This window comes from Topomyia yanbarensis, chromosome 3 (genome assembly GCF_030247195.1).
Source record: "Topomyia yanbarensis strain Yona2022 chromosome 3, ASM3024719v1, whole genome shotgun sequence".
NCBI classification, from domain to species: domain Eukaryota; kingdom Metazoa; phylum Arthropoda; class Insecta; order Diptera; family Culicidae; genus Topomyia; species Topomyia yanbarensis.
Genome location: NC_080672.1, coordinates 44,383,048 through 44,405,286, shown reverse-complemented (window position 1 = coordinate 44,405,286; position 22,239 = coordinate 44,383,048). Strand labels below are relative to the sequence as shown.

The 22,239-nt window shown below is 39.8% G+C and overlaps 1 protein-coding gene across 1 annotated transcript in view; it reads right to left on the bottom strand.

Annotated features, from left to right (window-relative positions):
• Positions 1 to 22,239, bottom strand: part of LOC131692337 (protein amalgam-like) — a 402,252-nt gene that overhangs the window by 31,237 nt on the left and 348,776 nt on the right. The window contains exons 2-3 of the mRNA XM_058979317.1: positions 11,145 to 11,288; positions 10,563 to 10,933 (exon numbers count right to left, since the gene is read on the bottom strand). Of these exons, the coding sequence (XP_058835300.1) occupies positions 10,563 to 10,933; positions 11,145 to 11,288 (515 nt within the window). The remainder of the gene's footprint in view (positions 1 to 10,562; positions 10,934 to 11,144; positions 11,289 to 22,239) is intronic.

The window sequence follows — 22,239 nt, the reverse complement described above, 5'->3', positions numbered from 1 at the left end:
TTGACCGCATCCACCGGAGTGTGTGAAAACTTCGGAATACCATGGAGACGGTCAACGTTGCCGTTGCTGAATGAGCAAAGGTGGTGGTCATGGCAAACGGATAGCTGTGTATTTCTGTGGTTTGCTGCCTATGCCGGAGCCGGGATGTTCTCGGATGGGATTTTGCGTAGGGAAAGCTGGCGCCAGGAAAACGAATATCTACCAGCACAAACAAATTCGCTTTTGGTTTCGTTGTCGGTTTCAACACAATGCAATAATCTGGCTTTGAAAGTTTAGGCTGTTAGGGTACGGCACCAAATCGTTGACACTCGGTACTGAAAAATGACCCATTGGTCACTAGTAAGCAGGTTTACCTTTGCCAAAAAGCAGGGTACACCGCAAAGGCATCACATGATGCTAAATGATTTCATTTCAAGCACGTGGAACATTAAGTTTATTATCTGCTGCTTGACGGTGACCAATTTTCGTGTCGGATGGCGTTGGTCGACCGTCGACGGTCGCATCGTGTGGCTTTGGTTGGATTTGGATGCGGATTTGTGATGCCAGCCGAGTCGGCAGCATTTCATTTCTAGGCAGGCTGATTAAGATTGAAGCGAATGGTAAAGGACATTTGAGCGACGTATTTTGCTCAATTTTTGGTCAGTTCGATTCACTCGCACTCGTTTGAACATAACCACAACTATTTGCGGGGACGAGCCGGTTGCTTCGGGAGGTTTAATGTGGCCGTGGCTCGGATCTAATTCTCTAGCCTGCACTATTTCGAATCGTGTTGCAAATGTTTTTGCACCTGTCCGGTGACAGTATTAGCTTTGGAGCGAAGATAATTGGTTTTTGCGGGAGATTAATTCGATGTCGCAATGTTATTCTCTGTATGCCATACAAATGGAATAATCCGAGAACTAGGTTTCGAATGGAAACAGGAAGCCCTTAAATATATTGTGACACAGCTTTAAACTTTCTAAACTTGCTCAATATTTTGTAAAATCATTAATGTTTTAGTCATTTCCAACGTAACAAGAACAGTTACTAAAGGGTGTCCCACATAAAATTGAATCACGAAAAAAAACGCTGTAGAAAATAATCCATTGGGTATTTTCTGTTGTGTAGAAGTAGTTTAAAGTGTGTTGTTTACACTGCATTTTTATCGCTATCAGTTTTTCGACAATTGTTGACAATAGATTGAAATTTGTGTGTGTTACAGAAAATATACGCGAGCAATGCATGGCTGTTTAAAACAAAAGAAAATCAGTATGGCCACCGAGTTTGTGGGAGACTATACTAGAGGTTCAATACTAACAATTAATTGGATAAGAAAGATGTCGATTTTTTTTGCCTACTACACCAGACGTTCCCCTTAAGGAATGCTAATGCGGCAAATTTAGCGAAAAGTTTTTGAGAAAATGCATACTAAAATTATTGAGTTATTTGAGTTTTTTGACTTATTGCAAATGAGCGATTGAGTTAATTGAGATATTGCAATTTTGAAGTTTCAAAGATTTGAAGTCCTGGTTTTGTAAATCAAAATAAAAATTGCGCAACTGATTTTTAGACGGATAAATCATGTTATTTAGCTTAGGTTTAGTTTGATTATGTACACTCAAAACCAGAATTGTAATGATTTGTTTCAATTTGGTAAATTTCTGAGACAATATTGGTCTCCGAATGAGCTTGCCATTGTACATTGTCTGAAACAGTTTTACGTATATGATTTGTAACAAACTGAGAACCACAAAGAAACGCACCTCATATAGCCACTGCACGTCTGATGCCTGATAAAGCACGGATGTCTTCTTTATCGACAGCGCCCCTCTAAATGTCTTAAAAATAAATTTAAAAAACATGATTATCTGCCACTTTTAACAGTTGCTGTTTTCAACAACCTAAAACAATGGTCACGGAACGCAGTGTGGTTTATGCTTCTGTCAGTGCGAAGCGAATGACAAATGTGTGCTTTGTCTGAAGAGCAAAACCAACTTCGGAATTCTTTCCGTATTAAAGCACAGTTGCGACTAAAATGTTGTGACTGGTTGAATCTATAAGTCCAATAATTTTAATTTCATGTATATGGCAGTCTCTTAGTCTATTTTTGTTCGTTTTGGAAAAAATGAGAGAGATGAACTTTAGTTGGAAGAAAATGAGAGGGAATAACTTAAATTGAAATTGTTTCCCAAATTTTAGTAAACCAAACCTGTAATCAAAAAGCATTACAGCTTCCTATATAGGCCATGCAGCTCTTCCAATCTTGATGATGTTTGTAAAAAGAAAACTTGAACTAACTAAAAATGAACCGATTACTGAGCAGATTAGTGTCAACATGTTTGAACTGACTTGGAAAGTGTAACTGCAAGCATCATAGCAAATCCAACTGCCAGAAAGAACAAGACAGTAGGCCATGTACACTGTCGCTGACAAAAAAATTGCAAAAGATTCACAGGAAGCGGATAAATTGCAGTACTTTATAAACAGAGAAATCCACAAGAAAGTCTCTTCGGCACAGGAGAAGCAAGTGCGATGTGTTCTGTTCGATTTGTCGGAAGAAAATGCGATGCTAAAATTAGTAAGCTCACCCATATTTATAGTTTCTAGTTATTTTTGTGGTGTCAACAATGTTACATTAGGGGGACGGGCGTAGCATAGTTGGTAAATCGATTGCCTTGTACGCAGCTCACCTGGGCTCAATTCCCAAGCCCACACATAGGGTTACAGATTTTTCTAAAAGAGATTTCTCTAACCCGAAAAGAGGCGAACTACCTTAAGGTTAAAACCTCTATAATCAAAATAAAAAAAATGTTACGTTTAACAAAATTTACGTAAATTAGAAGATAACAATTATGAGTACTAAGGGATTTCCTTTCGATTAATGAACAGTTCTTTAGCAGATAAATTTCCGGTTAGCTTAGTAGATTAATTAATCGAAATTTATCTTTTATATTGTCCAAAAAATCATGAACTTCAAAATAAAACCTATAAGTTTCGTGTGCTCAAAAATAACATTTGCTTAATCTCGGTAATCTTTTCGAGTTCCAACGGTGTTGCAAGATTGTAAGTCAATTGAGCTAAAGTTATTGTTTATGGTTTGTAGAGAAATCAGTAGTTTTTTGTGCACACTTTACGTGTAAACAAGCAAAATTACTAGTCTGCCTTTTGCTATAGTTTCAAAGATCTAGAAGAAGATCTAGTAGAAAAATCAGCCTGCCTAATGTTATAAAAAGTATCATTTTCATAAAAAATAGGATCTGTGAAAAAATCTGAATACTTAAATAGATAAATAATTAGTTGTTCTCACTTGTATGGTAACATTACCGAAAATAGTCTTTATAATACATTTAAATTTTAAATAGTTAGGTAGAAATTGAGCCGTTCCTCCGCATCTACAAATTGCCTGCCTGATCAGAAGATTTGTGCAAATTTAGACATTCTCTTGTATTTGTATTTAAATAATTGAAGTCCAACTGACACTGAATCTTAGTGAACTAAACTAAAAAGAAATGACCTAAATTGGCAACAAACGGTTACTAAAAGTGTAGAGCTAATGATGAAGTCAAAGATGTCGCTATAATTGTTGAAGTCGGATAATTTCTGTAGGCAGCGTAATTAGTGTTGCGCATTTTAGTCTGCAGCAATGTCGAGGACGGAGGAGACGGGTTGGTGCGTAGAGGTTAATTTTTGACAGAGTTTCTACTTCAGTTGTACATTGTTGATATAAGTTGGTGTTGGAAAGCTCTGCAAACAAATAAACCATAGACGTGTGTTCCGAATGCTCCCCGATTGAGAACTGTCACCGACTCAACGTCGACGGAAGCGCAGTATAAAGGACGATTCAGACGATACATCAGCTTCCGTCAACGTCAACGGAACGTCACCGTCCCGTCAGGATAAGTTACATGCAGTTAAATGGAGGCATTCACACACAACATCAACGGCACGGAACGTTTTGACGTACGGCATGTGTGAACGGACGCAAGAGAAAAGTATTTAACTTATCCTGACGGAACGGTGACGTTCCGTTGACGTTGACGGAAGCTGATGTATCGTCTGAATCGCGCTTAACGAAGACGAGAGCAAGAAAAAAATGCGCGCATTTTGTGAGTCGCTTGATGATTTTCTCTGTGTTCTTCAACGGTAAGATGTCGCGATCGAGAGTGCTCCACTTGAAAAAGGATCGCACAGTGCTTCTGCAGGACTGTATACCAAATACGGAGCTGCTGAGCCCGCTGTAGGATGACTCAGAGCAAATTCGTCCGGACCAAAGTTGTATCACACTGAAACGCTCACTGGCCACTCCAGGTGGAGGCACGTGCCCCCCCCCTCCCTAATCAACCAGAAAGTTTTACATCCTCATTGGTTTTTTTAAGGAACATATTAAATAATTTCTATGCTCGATTTGACAAATTCGTCGTAACATTCCACGTATGTCGGGAAATGCGTTCCCAAAATTCAAAATTTAAGTTTACAACTCGTGCACTAAACTGATTTTGTCCAAGAAGGCGTAGCCAAGACAACCAGGCAAACGAACGATTCGCTACCGAGAACGCGGAAATAGGAGATGGTACTAAATATTTTTAGCTGTTCCTACACACCTAGAAAAAATAGTGTAAATTTACGTCTCCTGACCCTGACATATACGAGCATCAAAAATGACTTAGTTTTACGTTTGATTTTAATTTTACATGACGTTTAATTTCGTAAATCATGTAATTTTACTCCACATACAGCGTTTATTCTGAATGGTAGGAAGTGTAATTTTATGTCATTGCGCATGTAAAGTATATGTTTAATGTAAAATTAAACGGAACACGATAATGTTCCGTCATTTGGTAAATTACGGTTTGTTGAATTGTGTCATGTTTGCAATTACGTCAACGATAAAATTCAGATTTTTTTTGGTGTGTACTGAGATTGTAATCCAACGGGAACCTGCGATACGAACAAAAGAGAAAAGATTTATTGTGAATCTGTTCAATTTCTACAGTGGAGAAGCTAAGTAGTAAGTGTAGGATATAAGTTCAATACTAAACGTTTCCCACACCGAAGTACAAAAACAGTAATGAAACAAAGATAACCCCTTAATTTTGAATTTAAATAAGTGTAGATAAAAGAGAAAGCTTGCGCAGCGACCGGAAATTATAGGATATATGTTTTGTTCGGAAAGATTCCTACACCTTAGATCGGAAAAAAAGTTTAAAAAAATTAATAAAACCCTATTTAATGCATTCAAATAACAGTGTAAATAAAATGCGATGTTTGTACAACGACCGGAAGCAAGGGAAAAAGCAAAAAAAAAGAGACAGAAAAGTACGAACAGATGAGAGCTTCGTTAGCCTGCATCTACCCACACTACTTTTCCAGTAAACGGCAAGTTATGGCGGATAGCCTAGAACAACGTTTCCATAGTCTACCGATCACCAGCATCTAGTTTAACCTGGCTGTCCACCATTTCGTGTACTGGGTATAGACTGCGAGAGGAACGAAGAGTGAATGAGAGAAATTCTGGTAAAGGGAAAGTGAGAGAGTTCCCCTCGACATTTGGGCTGCCGCAATTAGGCAATCCATTAGACGTTTGTTTGACAATTCAGCGGTGGGTTCTGTCAACAAATCTACTCCTGCGAACAGAAAAACTCGTCCGACAAACAACTTTCGTTAGTCCGATGCGTTTGATGTTGGATCTAATCAACGATATTGTCGGACGTCGCACCCCTCGGAGTAACGTCAGAATAAGTGAACAAGAAATAATCAGCTGATCAGAAACGTCTCATGGACTGCCTAATCGCGAGCGTGTTTGCACAGGCATTCAGTATTCGATCTTTGAAGCGTTAACACGTATGGTCTTCCGGTGCGAATAAAAAAACAAAATGGAGTCCAAAAAATACGACAGTAAGCAGCCCAGTGAAGTGGTAAGATGCAATCTGCTGGTGCTTCCGAATTGCAACCGAAAGTTTCGACGACGACACCTCCCGACCATACATATCATCACTAGGTAACCCGGCTATGGTGCTCGTGCAGCACATGTCCGTTTCACTCTTATCTGCGGAAATCACGGACCACCAAGCACCAATGTTAGTTGCACCCACAGAAATAACTAGTCTGCCACATACCCCCAGGACCGGAAGCCCAAGCCAGTTGGGCCAGCAAGTTCTTGTCATTTTACCACAACTGGGACCACAAGCAAGTGCCTGGAGAAATCCGATGAAGGCAAATGCGAGCGGATGGGTACCGCAAGAAACGTTTGATGCATCTCAGCCAATATTGCATGGCTTTGCGGTTCCGTGGCTTAGTGCCGGTAGAATTGGCAATCTTCTCCAAGGATCCACAGGACTGGTCGTTGTTTTACAATTCATTCTACAATATCACGGTGGTGTGTGAGTTCATAGATGCGGAGAACCTGGCAAGACTTCAGCATTGTCTAACAGGTCACGCATTGGATTTGGTGAAGAGCCGTTTGCTTATGCCACAGTCAGTGCCAGCCGTAATGAAAACCATACGGAATCTGGCCGGAAATATATTAATCCACAGCCTTTCACCACCGAGAACGGAGAATCTGCAGTTGATAATATCCTTCGGAATGGCGCTACGCTACTTGGTTGAACACATGTATGTGGCGCAACTCGTGGGCAAAATGTCACCCAACAGAATAATCACTCGACACGAAAGTTTTTGTGTCTTGCGCTATTTACCTGTGACGCTTGATAGAAACGGCAAGCAAGTTGAGACGTTTGCATTCCTAGATGATGGATGTTAGACGATTCTTATGGAGGCCGGACTGGCGAGGGATTCAGGGATCGAAGGGCCAGCTCTTTGGCTTGGGTGGACTGGAAATATCACCGGGGAAGAGAAATAATCCCAATGGATATCGGAAGATATACCTGGTAGTGGGCTTAGGAGTTTAAGTCGAACAATGTGCGAACGGTGCAGAAGCTCAACATTCAAGGGCAGTCGTTTCAGTACGATGAATTATAGAAGTTGTATCCCCATTTGCGGGGATTTCCGCTGCGCAGTTATGTGGACGCGGTCCCCAGAATTATAATGGGAATCTTACATGTGCGGGAAGCCTGAGCAAACTCTCGTGGGTTCAAACACCATACAACCCCATAAAAATACCATGAATATGGTCCGCGCTAACTTTTACAACCATCAAAACACTATGAAATGGTCTCAAAAACCACTAAATACACCAGAACATGGTTTTTAAATGGGATCTTTCGGACCATGGTGATGGTGTTTTATGGGTTGAACCCACACCAAACACTACCATGAGCATGGGGGCATTATGGGCTTTTTGTTTGCTCGGGAGGGGAACAAATGAACCAGTGGAACTGTGGAAACTGGAGATACACGTTCACACGGAGGAGCAGATGGGGAGCCGTGAGCCGCACGAGTTGATGAAGCGGTATTTTAAAATCGAAGAAGCTACAGTATTAACTCCAATCGAGCCCGCAGATGACATTGGCGTACGCGACATTATAGAACATACGACACGCAGAACAACTGACGGTTTCGAGACTGGGATGCTTTGGAAATATGATCAATCGTCCTTTCTAAACAGCTATCCTCTAGCTTCGCGTAGGTTATAGTCGCTGGAAAAACGACTTGACAAACATTCGGATCAGCGAGAGCGAGTGATGCAGTTGATCAAGGAGTATGAGGTGAAAGGGTATATGCACAAAATCACCCAGGAGGAGCTAGAATCGTGCAATACTAATCTGGTATGGTACCTATCGCTGGGGGAAGTGCGGAATCTACAGAAGCAGGAGAAAGTTCCTCTTATCTGAAACGCTGCGGCACGAGTGCATGGCATTTTTCTCAACGACATGCTTCTGAAAGGACCAGACATGCTGGCATCATTGTTTATTGTTCTGTTACGTTTCCGGCAAAGAGCGGTCGCAGTATGTGGAAACATTCGGAGATGTTCCACCAAATTCGTATCATCGCACTGGACAAACATTCGCAGAGATTTCTGGTTCGTGTGCATTGCCGTAGATCTACGTGATGAGTACCTTCAGTGTGACATGCTCTCCATGTTCACCACAGTTCGTAAAGAACAAGGCATAAGAATGCGTGCAGCAAGATCCTCGAGTAGTCTAAGCCATTATCAACGCTCATTACGTGAACGATTTCCTGGACAGTGTGGATAATATTGAAGAGGCGGTAGAGTTGATGACGGAAGAGAAGAATGTGCACGCGCAGGGATGTATCGAAATCAGAAACTTCTTGTCAAACTCGCAGGAAGTGCTACAGCAACTTGGTGAAACTCAGAATTTTCAGAAAAAGTCTCTAAACCTGGACGTTTCCACATACGCCGAACGTGTATTGGGAATTGTATGGAAACCCATCTGTTTACGCTCGACACTTCAACGGCAGGTACTATGGTCGATGATGTCGTTGTTCGACCCGTAAAGGATTTATCGACAGTTTTGTGGTTCACGGAAAGATGCTGATGCAGCATATCTGAGGAATTGGTATAGATTGGGGCGATGAAATTGCGACTGAATTACACGAAATATGAAGGGATTAAACTCGCCAACTGAGATCGAAGATCCTCGCTGTTTATTCGATGAAGCAAGCAGTAACCTACCCACTAGTATTCAGTTTCATCTTTTCATCAATGCGAGTGAGTTTGCATATGCGTGTGTGGTTTTCCTTCGAATCGTTCAAGCTGAGTTGGTTCGCTGTATTTTGGTAGTTGCAAAAACTAAGGTAGCACCATTAGAGGCCGCAGTCTATTGCGCGGTTCGAATTGCAGGCTAGCGTATAAGGTTGTCGCTTGAACGATGAAATATGTGCAGCGTTGAATCTCCCGATGGAGTTGCGATATATCTGGACGGACCCTGCAGCGGCCTGGATCAGATCCGACAGCTACCATTATCATCCGTATGCAGCAGCATTCTACCCCGACTACGGTACGTGTTTCAAGGGTAATCTACTATCAGAACAGATCCAGAACATCCACGAGATCTGATCAGAAGCGTTCACGACTGCGAGAACAAGCAGGTATTCTCGTCATCCTACTGACGAGGTACTAGAAACCGTTGTGCTGGACGCGGAAGCGATGGTCAACTCGTGACATCTAACTTATGTTCCGCTAGACGACGTCGACCAGGAGTCCTTTACATTCAACCACTTCTTGCTTTACGGTGCTCAAGATGTCGTCCAACCAAGAACAGCGTTCGCAACTGAAGCAACAACACTCCGGGACAGCTAGAAGTTGTCCCGGTACTTAGTGGACCAATGCTGGAGTAAGGGGTTCGTGAGTATCTGTCGACATTGACCAGAAGCACCAAGTGGTTCCAACCGATTAAACCTTCGGAACCCGGAGATATTGTGTATGTAGTCGATGAGAATAAACGCAACGGGTGGCTAAGAGGACGGATCATCAAAATGTTAGCGGGAAAAGATGGACAAGTCCGGAGCTACCACGGTTGGATGTTCGGTCGGACCGTAAGGCGAACGTGGAAGATGGATCTCCAGAGGTACACGGGCGGGAGGATGTTGGAAACCGCTGTAAATAAATGAACCGAAACGCGAGTTTCGAAGGCTCCCCGATTGAGAAGTGTTACCGACATAACGTTGACGGAAGCGCAGTATAACAAAGACGAGAGCAAAAAAAACGTGAAATTTAGACTTTGTTCGAACATTATTTCCATGGAATTGAACACCTTCAAGTATTCTAGGATTATTTAATTAGGCATTGGAATGTAAAAATTGGGCAGCTTCAAAGCAAAACAAAATATAAAATATCATTAGAACTATCCTTGGCCATATGAAATTCGGTCATATGACATTCGGGTAAATGGCATTCGGGCAAATGTCATAATCGTCTCCGGTTAAACGATCATTTCGGCTACATAGCATTCGACCACTCCGCAATTGGATGAAAAGCCCAGTCAACCAAATGGCACTCTAGCAAATGATTTTAGGCTGGAACCGAATCTTTAGTATGGAACGTCGTCTTTAAATTTACAAACAATATGATCGCTTCTGCTCCTAGTCAAGCATTGTAGCATTGACTCACTCACTCGAGGAGTCTAATGTCCAACTTTTCCAGGATTAGATAAGTCGAAAAATTCTTCGTCTCCACAAATAGCGTAATAAAATATTACTGATTATTCCTCTTCTCACCGGGCACGGTGATAATTTTTAATATTCGGTGAAATAAACAAAGGTGTCAAAATATGTACTCCATTACCAAGAAAACCGACAACACCGAAGAATAGACTTATTTTATTATGTTTTTGATGAGCACCGGCAAGGCAGCGAACACAAAAGGGATACAGTGATAAACTCATTAATTCATTCTTCAGTGGATTCATTTATACGGAGAAATAGCGCGTTTTATTTCTTCGGAGAAGATGAGTGAGTGGTGAAAACAAAATGTAAGTTTTAATTGTCAAAGTAATAAATTATCCGGGCACATTGACTCATATGAGTGATAAATGCAATGCCTGCTCCTAGTAAACAAAGGGTTTTAGAGCGACGAAAAACTGATAAATCTAATTTGGTAGTGGAAATATACACCAGTCGGTGGCATGCAGGTTATAAACTACGCGTCAACAAATGCAACTTACCCTCCTGGACCAGATGATTTTCGGCGCAGGATTGCCGGACCCTCGGCACTCCAGCCGCACCTGGGTACCCTTGTGTACGTCCAGTTTGTTCACCGGCGAGACGTAATCAATCTTGGGCGGAACGAGCACCTCCAGCGTGTGCACAATCTCTTTCGGCTCCATCGAACCTATCTGGCAGATGTAGTCACCGGCGTCGCTCACCCGAACGTCCCGAATTTCCAGATTGTACCCGGTCGACAGGGTACCGTGCGAATCGGCCTGTCCCTGCACCGGCATGAGCCGTATCCGGGGATTCACGGTGACTTTGACCGTCCCCGCCGTGAGCACGGCTATGTCCCGCTTCCAGGCCAGCACGTAGTGACTGGAATTTTCTGTTTGGATAGAACGAAAAGAATAATGAACTGATTTATGGCTGTTGAAGCAGATTGCAGATTGTAGTCTTTCATGTCTGGACGGGGGATAATGGAGGAAGGCACTGGCCGCTATCAAGACCCATCAACGTGCCCGCCGCCGCATCGGTGGTGGTTCGACTGCAGTCCGGTCAGGTAGAGGTTTTTGATGGGAAAGAATAATTTCACTTACCTGTCTCATTAATTTTGCACGGCAGCACCACCGTTGACCCGATGGCTATGCTGTACTTTTGTCCTAGCGTCAGGAAACCGGGCGAGTATTTGTCTTCCTCCAAGAAGTTGCTGTCCGGATAATGCGAGGGGGAGGTCGTTGTGCCTGCGGGCGAGAAAGGAAAAACGTAATTAAGTGTCAAGCAGAAACTTTGTTGACAATGGCAGGTTGATGTGGTGCTCTATTTAATCATTGATTAAAGAGTTCCTATCATCGCTTTTTCGATAAACACTTATCCAATCTCAAGTTCGTCGGTAGAAGTAGTAGTAGTAGTAGTGGTCTGAGAGCAATTTGCAAGGTTGACATCGATAAGCAAGCTGATTATCCGGGATCAAACGGCTGTGTAGTTAGTTCTTGGTGACCGTGTAGGTGACAGACTAACTTTTGCCCTCACGCTTAAAGTTATAATTCTGGGACTGTTTGAGGACCAAAACTTTTTCCATAGTCATTATCACGGCCACAGGTCGTATCCCACCCGTGTATATGGAAGCGCTGTAAGAGGTTCGATACGTACGAGTATCTTACCCTGCGGGAGGTCTGTTTAACTTCTGCTATTTGAAAACGGGTAGTGCATGTTCGAAACGTGATTCTACTACTAAAACCAGACAGGCACAGTATGTGGGCCGGGTAAAGTTTTTCTCCGGGTTAGTTCTTTTCGGTTGGTTTTCCTTTTCTTGTCACAGTTGCCATGCTGGCCGGGATTCAAACAGCGACTGTTGTGCGAAAGTGAAAAGAACTAATTTTTCACGACTGGAAAACGGATTCGGTGAGCAGTTTTTATTTTTGGGTCACATGCGCTAAAGTTTGCTCGGCATTGTGTTCTTGTTTGGGTTGTTTTCTTTGTCCTCGTTGGAATTTAAATTTGTGCTTCGAGTTGAATAGAAACGAGCTCAGCTTGATTGCAACTGTTGTTCGGAATGGTTTCTTCGGAACTTATTTCTTGTGTGGGGCCGTTTTTTCTCTATCTTATTATACAGTTTACTAACACTAGTAAAACTATTATGCCTTTGAGCAATGTCAGATCAACACACATCGGGTAGAATCAATATATTTTTTCGTAGTTTTGGAACTCCGGAGTTCTTTGGAATTATTATTTGAATTGTCACTCCAATCACCATGCGTTGAAAAATCTCAATGATTTACCAAAGGTTGGATATGACAATTCTGGGGTAAATTTTCAGTGAGTCGTAATTAACAATAAGAGATTTTTTTTTGTTTACTTTGTCTTCTTCAATTAAATCGGCCACTTTAAAATTCATTCCTGCGGTTTTTGCATAATATGCTAGTCAAAACTGTAGTCTTACGATATGTGTTTTAACATAAATGGGAAATTGTATAGTGACACCGTTATAATCGGAAAAGTAAGTAAACAAAGAGAGTTTCTCAATGATACGACCTAATGAAAATTTTCCCGAGAATTATTCTACTCCAGCGAAAGCGCCGAGAATTGAAAACCGGCAACTAGATTTGAATGTTTTAAAGTGCATAGAGATGATGTAGCTATCTGACGCAGTGTCAGGGCTCGATACAAAAACTCTGATTTCGAACGGTGGGAACATCTTTAACGAAACTTTTCGAATAGAATCTGACGTTGAGATAGTGACAGTGGTGACGGACGTTGTTTGTTTTTTCGATGAAGTTAGCTTCTTTGATTGTTTATTTATTTCTGTGACCTATCAAATAACTCTTACTTGCAGCGGTTACATGTTAGACTAGTAGGTTCAGAAGGAGTGGCTGCTAGGTAGGAGGAACACTTTTAGTCGCTTTTGTATATTCCAACGAATACACACTGTAATCGAAAATATTATGCACTCGAAATGGGCAGCTTTATCTATGAAGTATGTGCTCAATATTTTCTTGTGCAGAATATACCAAATACTTTTCTTAAAAAACCTGTTTTAATCCACCTAGCGGTGCAATTGTGCCTTTCTCATTTCTCTAAACTATGACACGGAGGCTTTTTATGTTCAACATTATTGTGGAAATGTCCATTACATTCTTAGTACACTTTGCACTTATACACAATGGCATGCCAGCCACGAACTTGATGAGCTACGTGTCGACGGTGAAACACTTGAAACAAAAAAATATCATACTCCATTAGCCTAATCATCATTAGATCAATGTTATCTGCTTGCTAACTCATTTTGTCATGCGGGGCTGGGTATGTGAAGAGGGCGAAAGTCCCATGAACGAACGACTCCCCAGCTTAAATTGGTATGCTTTGTGATACAGTGGTGGTTTAAAGATGATGGGGTTGAAAGGGAGGGGTATGAGGGCTGGATGGGGTGGTGGTCTGAGGGGTGATTTAAGGAAATTTTTAAAGGAGGGGCGCGAACAGTAGAGGGGGGGGGGGTGTAACCCCTCTCCGTAAACCATCAACTACGCCCCTGTTAAAATCCAGAAACCCTAAACGAGTCGAAAAAAAAATTAGGGGCCGGGATTAGGTTGACGTTTTTCAGAGTGATTGCATAACCTTTCTATATGAGAAAGGCAAAAATGTGCCAAAATCCAAAAAAGTGAATCGTAGTCAAATTTTTTTTTCGAGTTTGCATCAAATCTCGACGTTTCATGCACCTTGAACACATTTAGCATCAAAAATAAAAATTCTATTTTTAATTTTTCCTATAGTTTATATGAGAAATTTCTGTGTGGCCGCACTCTGAAACCCGTAATTCCGGAACCAGAATTCCGATCGATCCAAAATTCAATAGCAGCCGATGGGAAGGTTGCACCTTTCATTTGAGACTAAGTTTGGGCAAATCGGTCCAGCCATCTCTGAGAAAAATGAGTGACATTATTTGACACATACGCACATACATACACACACACACATACACACACACACATACACACACATACACACACACACATACACACACACATACATACATACACACACATACAGACTTTTTCCGATCTCGACGAACTGAGTCGAATGGGATATGACACTCGGCCCTCCGGGCCGGGATTAGGTTGACGTTTTTCAGAGTGATTGCATAACCTTTCTATATGAGAAAGGCAAAATGTAGATCTCCAACAGCTTGAGTGAACTATAACTATCAGTATCATCTTTATACATGGGCATTATGAACAGTATGAAAAAATGCGTTTCTTTTCTTATCTCGAGAAAAAGATGGACAGGTAATGTCAGAGGCACAATCAGTGTGAAGTAGAATACACTTTAGGCTGTTAATTCGAATGCAGGTTTTTTACAAACCACTGACAGATAACTCAAGATTGGTTTAAAGCTCATTTTCAAATTTCATCACATCTTAAGCATAACCAGTAGATTGATCGGATCTTAATGTCGTAGATTTAAACATGTGGTCGATTTTGGAAACAAGTGTCTGTGCAACACGTCATCAAAGTTTGATCTCTTCGATGCCAACTTTGTGTCGGGAATGACATCGATTAACAGTGAAGGAGCTGCGGCCCATAGCCGAAAATTTCGTGAAGTGTGATTGAAATTGTGTATTCGTGCTAATCTGTCGCCACAGGGAAACTGATTGATTATTTTTTACTTATTCATTATATCATATTATATTTTGCCTCCAGTTTTTCGTTTCACTCACAATACAATTTTGTTACCATAAAATGTTGTATACGCTTATTTATTGCCACCCTGTAGTAAAGGTTTCTGTTGTTGGAGTTTAGCACTCTAAATACCGTCTACTATCGGCACGGAACGGAACAAATGAGTTGAATTCTCCATAACACGTACAATTGAAATATGAGTATTATAAACATGCTAAGATAATTAAACTTGGGCAACGAAATACGGGTGTGACTTACACGATAAACTAATTATATTGATTGCAAAGAGCTCTAAACGGTGGGCTTTGTTTGGAAATATGCACCAAAATTTTAAACTTCAGTTTATGAAAAAGCGACAATCGTTATTGGCATTTCAAAGTATAGAACTTTCGAAACGTGCACATTGAGAATGGATAGCTACTCCCAGGCTCCATTCTTTGATTCTCTGTGCAATTTCGCTTGTTCTGGTCAAGCAACTACGAATTGTGCGGTCATCATGCTCATGCTAATGCTCATGCTCATGCTCAAAGTTCTTTTCACTGCAATGCAATATTTTAGTTATCAAAGTTATCAATAGGACCAAATTTTCAGGCATTTAAAAAAAATCTCAAGAGCTGCAGACAATTTAATTTCTAAATTTTATACGTTTTATTGAATTGACAAAATCATCCAATACATCCTACATACTTTTAAATACAGCATTCGATGAGAATGTCAAGTATATGAACACGGTATGTTCGAGCTGATTTTGTTGTTCAACAATAGTTTTACTAAAGTTTGTTAAAAGCTGCTATGGGTTAACTCGATCCTATAAATTCGTTGAGATTTGATCCGTTTTGCCACACACCACTGAACATAGCAAAGTTCACAACAAAACAACTGTTGCCAGAATATAACAAAAATTATTTATCGAAAATGAACGCTTCATCATGCAGAAACTTAATTATAATTGTTTACTACAGAGTAAGTAGCTACCATGCATCCCACATTTGACGTTCCTCAACCACAGCTTTCAAATAAATGTTCGGATTTTTCGGGAATTCGTATAAAAAAGTCAGGTGAGAAATGCGTAATATTTAGTAACAAAAATAACAATAGCTAAACACAACCATCTAATCAATACCGAAACCCATTTATAATATAAAATAGGGTAAAGTGTCTATTTTGGCCCTAAGGTGCCCTAGGGTGCCCAGAAAAATGATGAATTTATGAAAACTTATTCGGCCCATTCTTGAGTCGATTCCTAGTCCCACTAGGAGTACTTGCTCCAAATTTGAAGCAAATCGGACAAGTCTAGCTACCGGACCAACGTTCCTGTAGTTTGTATGGGATTTTTCGACAAATTACATGGAGAAAAAACACTAACTCGTATTTTCGCCGCTAGGCGGCACTGTATGCATCGTTTTATCACTGTAAGTGAAAATAAGAAAGATAATTTAATTGCCTACAGCTTTGTCGAAGACTGCTAGTAAATCCGGCTTTGCTAAAAGAAGTTATTAAATTTCTAACGAAGTGATGTCTGAGTCAGTTTTGCATGGGGCCTAGCAATGCATGGTTATGTATTAGTACTCGATTCCCACCAACTATACATTTGTGGTGAGATGATGGTTAGATTTAGCTGAATAGTATATTCACAAGAATTGTAGTACATAATAGGAGTTATATTTTGATTACAAAATTTTAGTTCCACCTGTGACCGCATAGAGGGCGCCAACACTAAGTTTTCATAGAAGTGAGATAGAATATCAAGATGTTCGGAAGAGTTATTTAAAAATGCTTGATCTTCAACTTTGTGGAAGACACCTAATCTCTATCTCTTTCCGTTGAAAAGTTTGTGTTGGCTCCCTCTATGCGGTAAAATGTGGAACTAATATTATCTAACCAAAACATGACTCGTATTACTTACTATAAATCTTCTGAACATACTATTTACCTAAACCTAACCATTATTACACAAAAATGTTTAGTTTGTGCGGATCAAGTACTGATCCACAACCATGCACCGCTAGGCCCCATGAAAAACTGACTCAGACATCACTTCGTTAAAAATTTAATAACTTCTTTTAACAAAGCCGGAGTCACTAGCAGTCTTCGACAAAGTTGTAGGCAATTAAATTATCTTTTTTATTTTCACTTACAGTGATAAAACAATGTATACAGTGCCACATAGCGGCGAAAATTTGGCGAGTTAGTGGGTTTTCTCCATATAAATTGTCGAAATATCCCATACAAACTTCAGGCACGTTGGTCCGGTAGCTAGACTTGTCCGATTTGCTTCAAATTTGGAGCAAGTACTCCTGGTGGGACTAGGAATCCACTCAGGCATGGGCCGATAGGGGTAATTTTTTCCTGTCACTCTAGTGCACACTACTTCATTAATTAGTAATTTCATTTATTCAGCGTTTGAGCTTTGTTCTTAAGAGCCAATATAATAACAAAAATTAGCTTAAGAATGGTGAAATTATTCCGACTATGCGCAGCGAAAACTCGAATCGAGTGCCCCAATTATACTACCATTTGCACTACCATGAGAGCCAATGCGTTGAGCAAAGATGGTAGACGTTGCTCCATCCAAAGGTTTTAAATGGTTTGGGTGGTAATAGAAACAAGGCGAAATTAGGCTCATTACCATTCAAATCTAGTGTCCTCAAATTAAGGAGCGAGTGTCCACTACTCTAAGCATTTTCCGTTTGTTTGTTGTTTTCCAGAAATCTCATAGTTTTTGTCGAGAGTAATATTTTCATGCAATCGTTTGTAATTATTAGTCATCTCAAGAAACTATATAACACTACAAAAAATATATAACTTTTTTATCATTTCGCGGAGTTAGATTGAAAAATAGAAAAGGGGATCAAATCTTCTCAGTCAGTCCTATATTTAATCACTCAGTATAAAATTGACTTAAATTGAAGTCGATGTAGTTATCGTTTTTTGGTCATACGATTCTCCATAGTGCAACGTTTCGAAGGACCCTTTCACATTCAATGAAAAGCATAATTAATTAGTTATTGTTGTCTTTAATACAAATATTTTCAAATAAGCTGTGCCTCCTATATGTATAGATTCGAGTCATTTTGATGTTTCAGCTTGAAAGCAAATTTTTAACAAGCTTTACCTAGCAAAGAAGGTTTTGAATATTTTATCTTTCGATTGGTGAAAATATCAGCTAGGTAAGTAAGAAGATTGTTATTATTTATGAGTTGTACATAGTTCAGATTGCAGGCCACATTTTACGAGTACACAACCCCAACAACAAATAACACACGGCAAAAAATGTTTACAAAGTCGTGAATAAAGTCCCATGTATGCTGCACGTTTTTACGTTACGAAAACAGGACCATGAACAAAAACCATGGCTTCTATAATTATGTTCAATTTCTCTTCAGTAACGCCCGCGTAACGCTTTTATTAGGGGGAATATTTGTTTTTGTCATGTCTTTAGCAAATCGATTTTCTGTACGTGAACTAGTACACAACTTTAAGAAAATTATTCATAAAACCAACACAATCAATTCGGCTCGGTAATTTCCCAACAGTTGTATAGTCAGTAAATTTAGAAACTGCTATCTCAGTCAAGTGAGATTAGTTTGCTCATTTTCGGTGAAATAGTTTCCTGGTCTCAGCACTCAAACGTCACTTTTACTGAGATCTCAGCAAAAAATAGTGTTTGCTGAATATGAGCTGTTAAGATTTCTTTAAAAAAGAGATTCGGCAGAAAAAAATTAAGTGTGAAAGGTTGACTTATGAAGTTATTCATAGATTTAGGAACATTAGTTCACAAAATCAAGACATTCTAGATACTTTCTTATTAATTATTTCACGAAACTCGGAATTTTATTAATGAATCCATACAATCCTCGTGAACTAATTCATGATTCTTAATATATTAGTTACGATCCAATATCCGTGCTCGAGAAAAAGTTCACAATATCATCAAATATTATTCATGTATTCGTGAACTGGCTCATGAATCCTAGTATAAAAGCCATGATTTACCATGGTCATGAAATAATTCACAAAATCATAGAGTAGAATTCATGAACTAAAAGCCAAATCTTAAAATATTTTTCACGTATTCGTGAACTGGTTCATGGTTCCTAGTATAATGCTTACAACATACCATTCATGCTCGAGAAATAGTTCACGAATTCATAGAATATTGGTCATGTATTCGTGAATTGGTTCATGATTCCTAGTATGATAGTCCCGACTTACCATTCATGGTCGTGAAATAGGTCACGAAATCATGAAATATTATTCATGTATTTGTGAACTGGTTCCTGGTACAATTGTCATGAAACCATTCGTGCACTTAAAATATTTCTTAAAATCATGAATTATTATTCATTGGTTTGTAAGCTTGTTCATGATTCCTAGTACTTGACCTAGGATCTACCTTCGTGCTTGTGATATTTATAAGATATCCCTAATCATTTTAAATTTCATGCAATATGGTCATGAAATTTTCTCGGGAACTATGTCACAAAATCTAGATTATCATTCGTAGAACCATTTTTGTTCCATGCATTATTCCATGAAATGTCATATGTCCAGCTGCCAGCGACCAGCAAGAGACATGAGCAGTAGATATAAGAAAATATTAGGACCTAGAACATCGTTATTCATTTGATAATGTGATGTCTTGACAGAAAAAGAAAACTCCGCTGAGCACCAAAAACACATTATAGAGCCACAAATCGTGTTTGTGATATTGTTCATGGAACAAGATACCGATTATTGGTCACACATTTATGTTCCTGTATATATTGCCGCGATGCTCCAAGTGTAAAAATGGATATCATAATAAAACTGCTGATGTCATGAATATCAGTCATATCACTCTACGTGTCAAATTCGAAATTAAGCTGTGGAATAAAATATTATGATAAAGTGCAAATAAATTATGAAAACCGTGACTAAGATCCTAAAATCAAGAACATACATTATACTATTCTTTACTAAAATATCAAAAATCGTGACTAAAATTCATAAACACAAATCACTTTACTCGTGACAAAAATGTCAAGATAACGTGAATAAAAATTACGAAAATCTTGGCTATGATCTTGAAATCATGATTATAAAACAATTACTCGTGAATAAAATATCAAAAATCGAGCCCAAGATCCTGAATTCATGAACATAAATCACTCTACTAGTGACTAAAATGTCACGATAACGTGAATAGAAATTATGAAAATCGTGACAACGATCCTGTAGTCATGAATATAAATGACATTAAGCTATACGCACACAAGGCGACAGGACACACGCCACAAAAAATATTCACCATGGATTTTGGTCTACCTCTTCCAAAGCGGCAACAGCAACAGCGTTGGAATAGGTGGAAAAAAATCCATACTGAATTTTTTGTGGATAGTGTTCTGTCGCCTCGTGTGCGAACAGCTTTACTCAAACAAAAATCGTGACTACTACCTTGAAATCATGAACAGGAATCACTCTACTCATGACTAAAATACCACGAAATAGAAATTACGAAAATCGGGACGACGATCCTGTAATTATCAACATAAATCACACTACCCTGACAGGAAAATCCGATAGCAGAATCATGAATCAAATATCACGGTAACTTGATGAGAAATCACAAAATTCGCAAATAAGCTCCTGCAATCATGAACACCGTTTAACTGTCGGCTGTGTATTCCCAAATTGTAAACAAGGATCTCAACAAAAACTAAACATGTCTAGGGACCGACCACAGAAACCCTACCAAACGTTCGAATGTAACGCCATGTGTATATTCGACGCCAACTAGTTTTTTGGAAACACAAATAGTTTCATGAATACGAGGTCATAATTTCACGGTCACGGGTCACGGTTTCCGTAAATCCTTCAGGTCTCGAAATCGCGATCTAGTTTTCATGAATTCATGAATGGATTTTTTTCCGTGAACGCGTATTAAAAATAAATGAATCTCTAGAGGATCCGTAGAATATCGATTGATTTCGAGGATTCACATCAGCAACGTTGTACTGCTCACATTGAAAAAAATTAATGGCATATCGCTGCTTCCGATTCCAGCTAGCTCAATTCACCGCAAAACAAAATAAAACGAGTTGTTGTGGTTTATATCGTGAGTGATTCTAGTACATAGGAACTCCCAATATTGAATGATAGTTCAAATGGCAACAAATATATGTTTCCGAATGTTGTCCGCATTGTGTGGATCATGAAATACTTCAGTGATAGACATCTATAGCAGCAATGGTCGTCCATCTGTCAATGATGTTTTGCATCTACTCACATAAAATAATCCCGAAGTAAAGAGTTGCGGAAGACAATCGTAATATTTGAAATATTTAAGAAATCGTAAACGAAATATTTAAGAAAAAATAATGAAAATAATCTTAACCTTCCGGCAGTCGCGCTAGTGCACTGAGTGCACGCTGCTCTGAAAATCTAGCAAAATCGTCTTAGGGCACCAGCGGCTGCTCGTTCAGTGGGCCATAAGCGCGACTTCCGGAGGATTAACCACATCATGAAATATGAGGAATTCCTTGCCTGCGTGGACAAAGAAGTTCGAATGGTGAATAATATTTTTTCTGGTAACACTGTTGTGAATCAGTTTGTTTATTTTTGTTCGCGTATTTTGGATCGTTTTTTTGTGTATATTCAGTGATTTTTCATTTAGAATAGAGTTTGTACCCTCGCCTAAGCTGCAGTTATTGATCAATTGACTCATAATTTGTGATTCTCGGTCGTGCGGTGACAATTGACAAACATTTTGTTCTCCCAAAGTGTCGTCGGTAGTGATAGAATCCTTGTGGTGAAACCGTGGATGCATATCGGGAAAGCTTATTCACGAAGTAGCTACTGTTGCCTACCTGTAGGCGATTCGCAATGGATTCGATCTGCCTGCAGTGCTCCGAGCCGGTAACCACTTTGAATCAGCTGAAATGCCAAGGATTCTGCGACAGAATCATGCATCTATCGTGTTCAACGCTCACTCGTCCAAAATTGGACATGATTAACGACTCAGCGAATATATTCTGGCTCTGCGACACCTGTGTGGATTTGATGAAATCCTCCGCAGTGAATGCAGCTTTTACAGCATTGAGCGAAGCGTTCCGTTTGTTGACCGACACACATAAAACAGCGCTTGAAGCATTAAAGGCTGAAATGGAGAAAACCAGAAAATCAGTGGAATCCGCAACGACATTGCCTGCAACTCCCATATCATGGCCCGTTCCAAATAGAGCTGGAGCCAAACGTGCTCGCGAGACCGAGGATAATAAATCTCTTTCTAAATCCGATGTCCCCAGCCTAACGTGTGGCAAGAAAAAGGGTGATGTAGCAAAGGTACCCACAATCACTGTTCAACCCGCTACTAGTAAATGCTGGATTTATTTGTCGCGAATTGCCACCACCGTTTCTGAAGACGAGGTTGGTGCTATGGTTAAGGAGTGCCTTTCAACGGACGATCCGGTCGAAGTGAAGAAGTTAGTGAAAAAAGACGCAAATTTGAGCGGGCTTAATTTCATTTCTTTCAAAATTG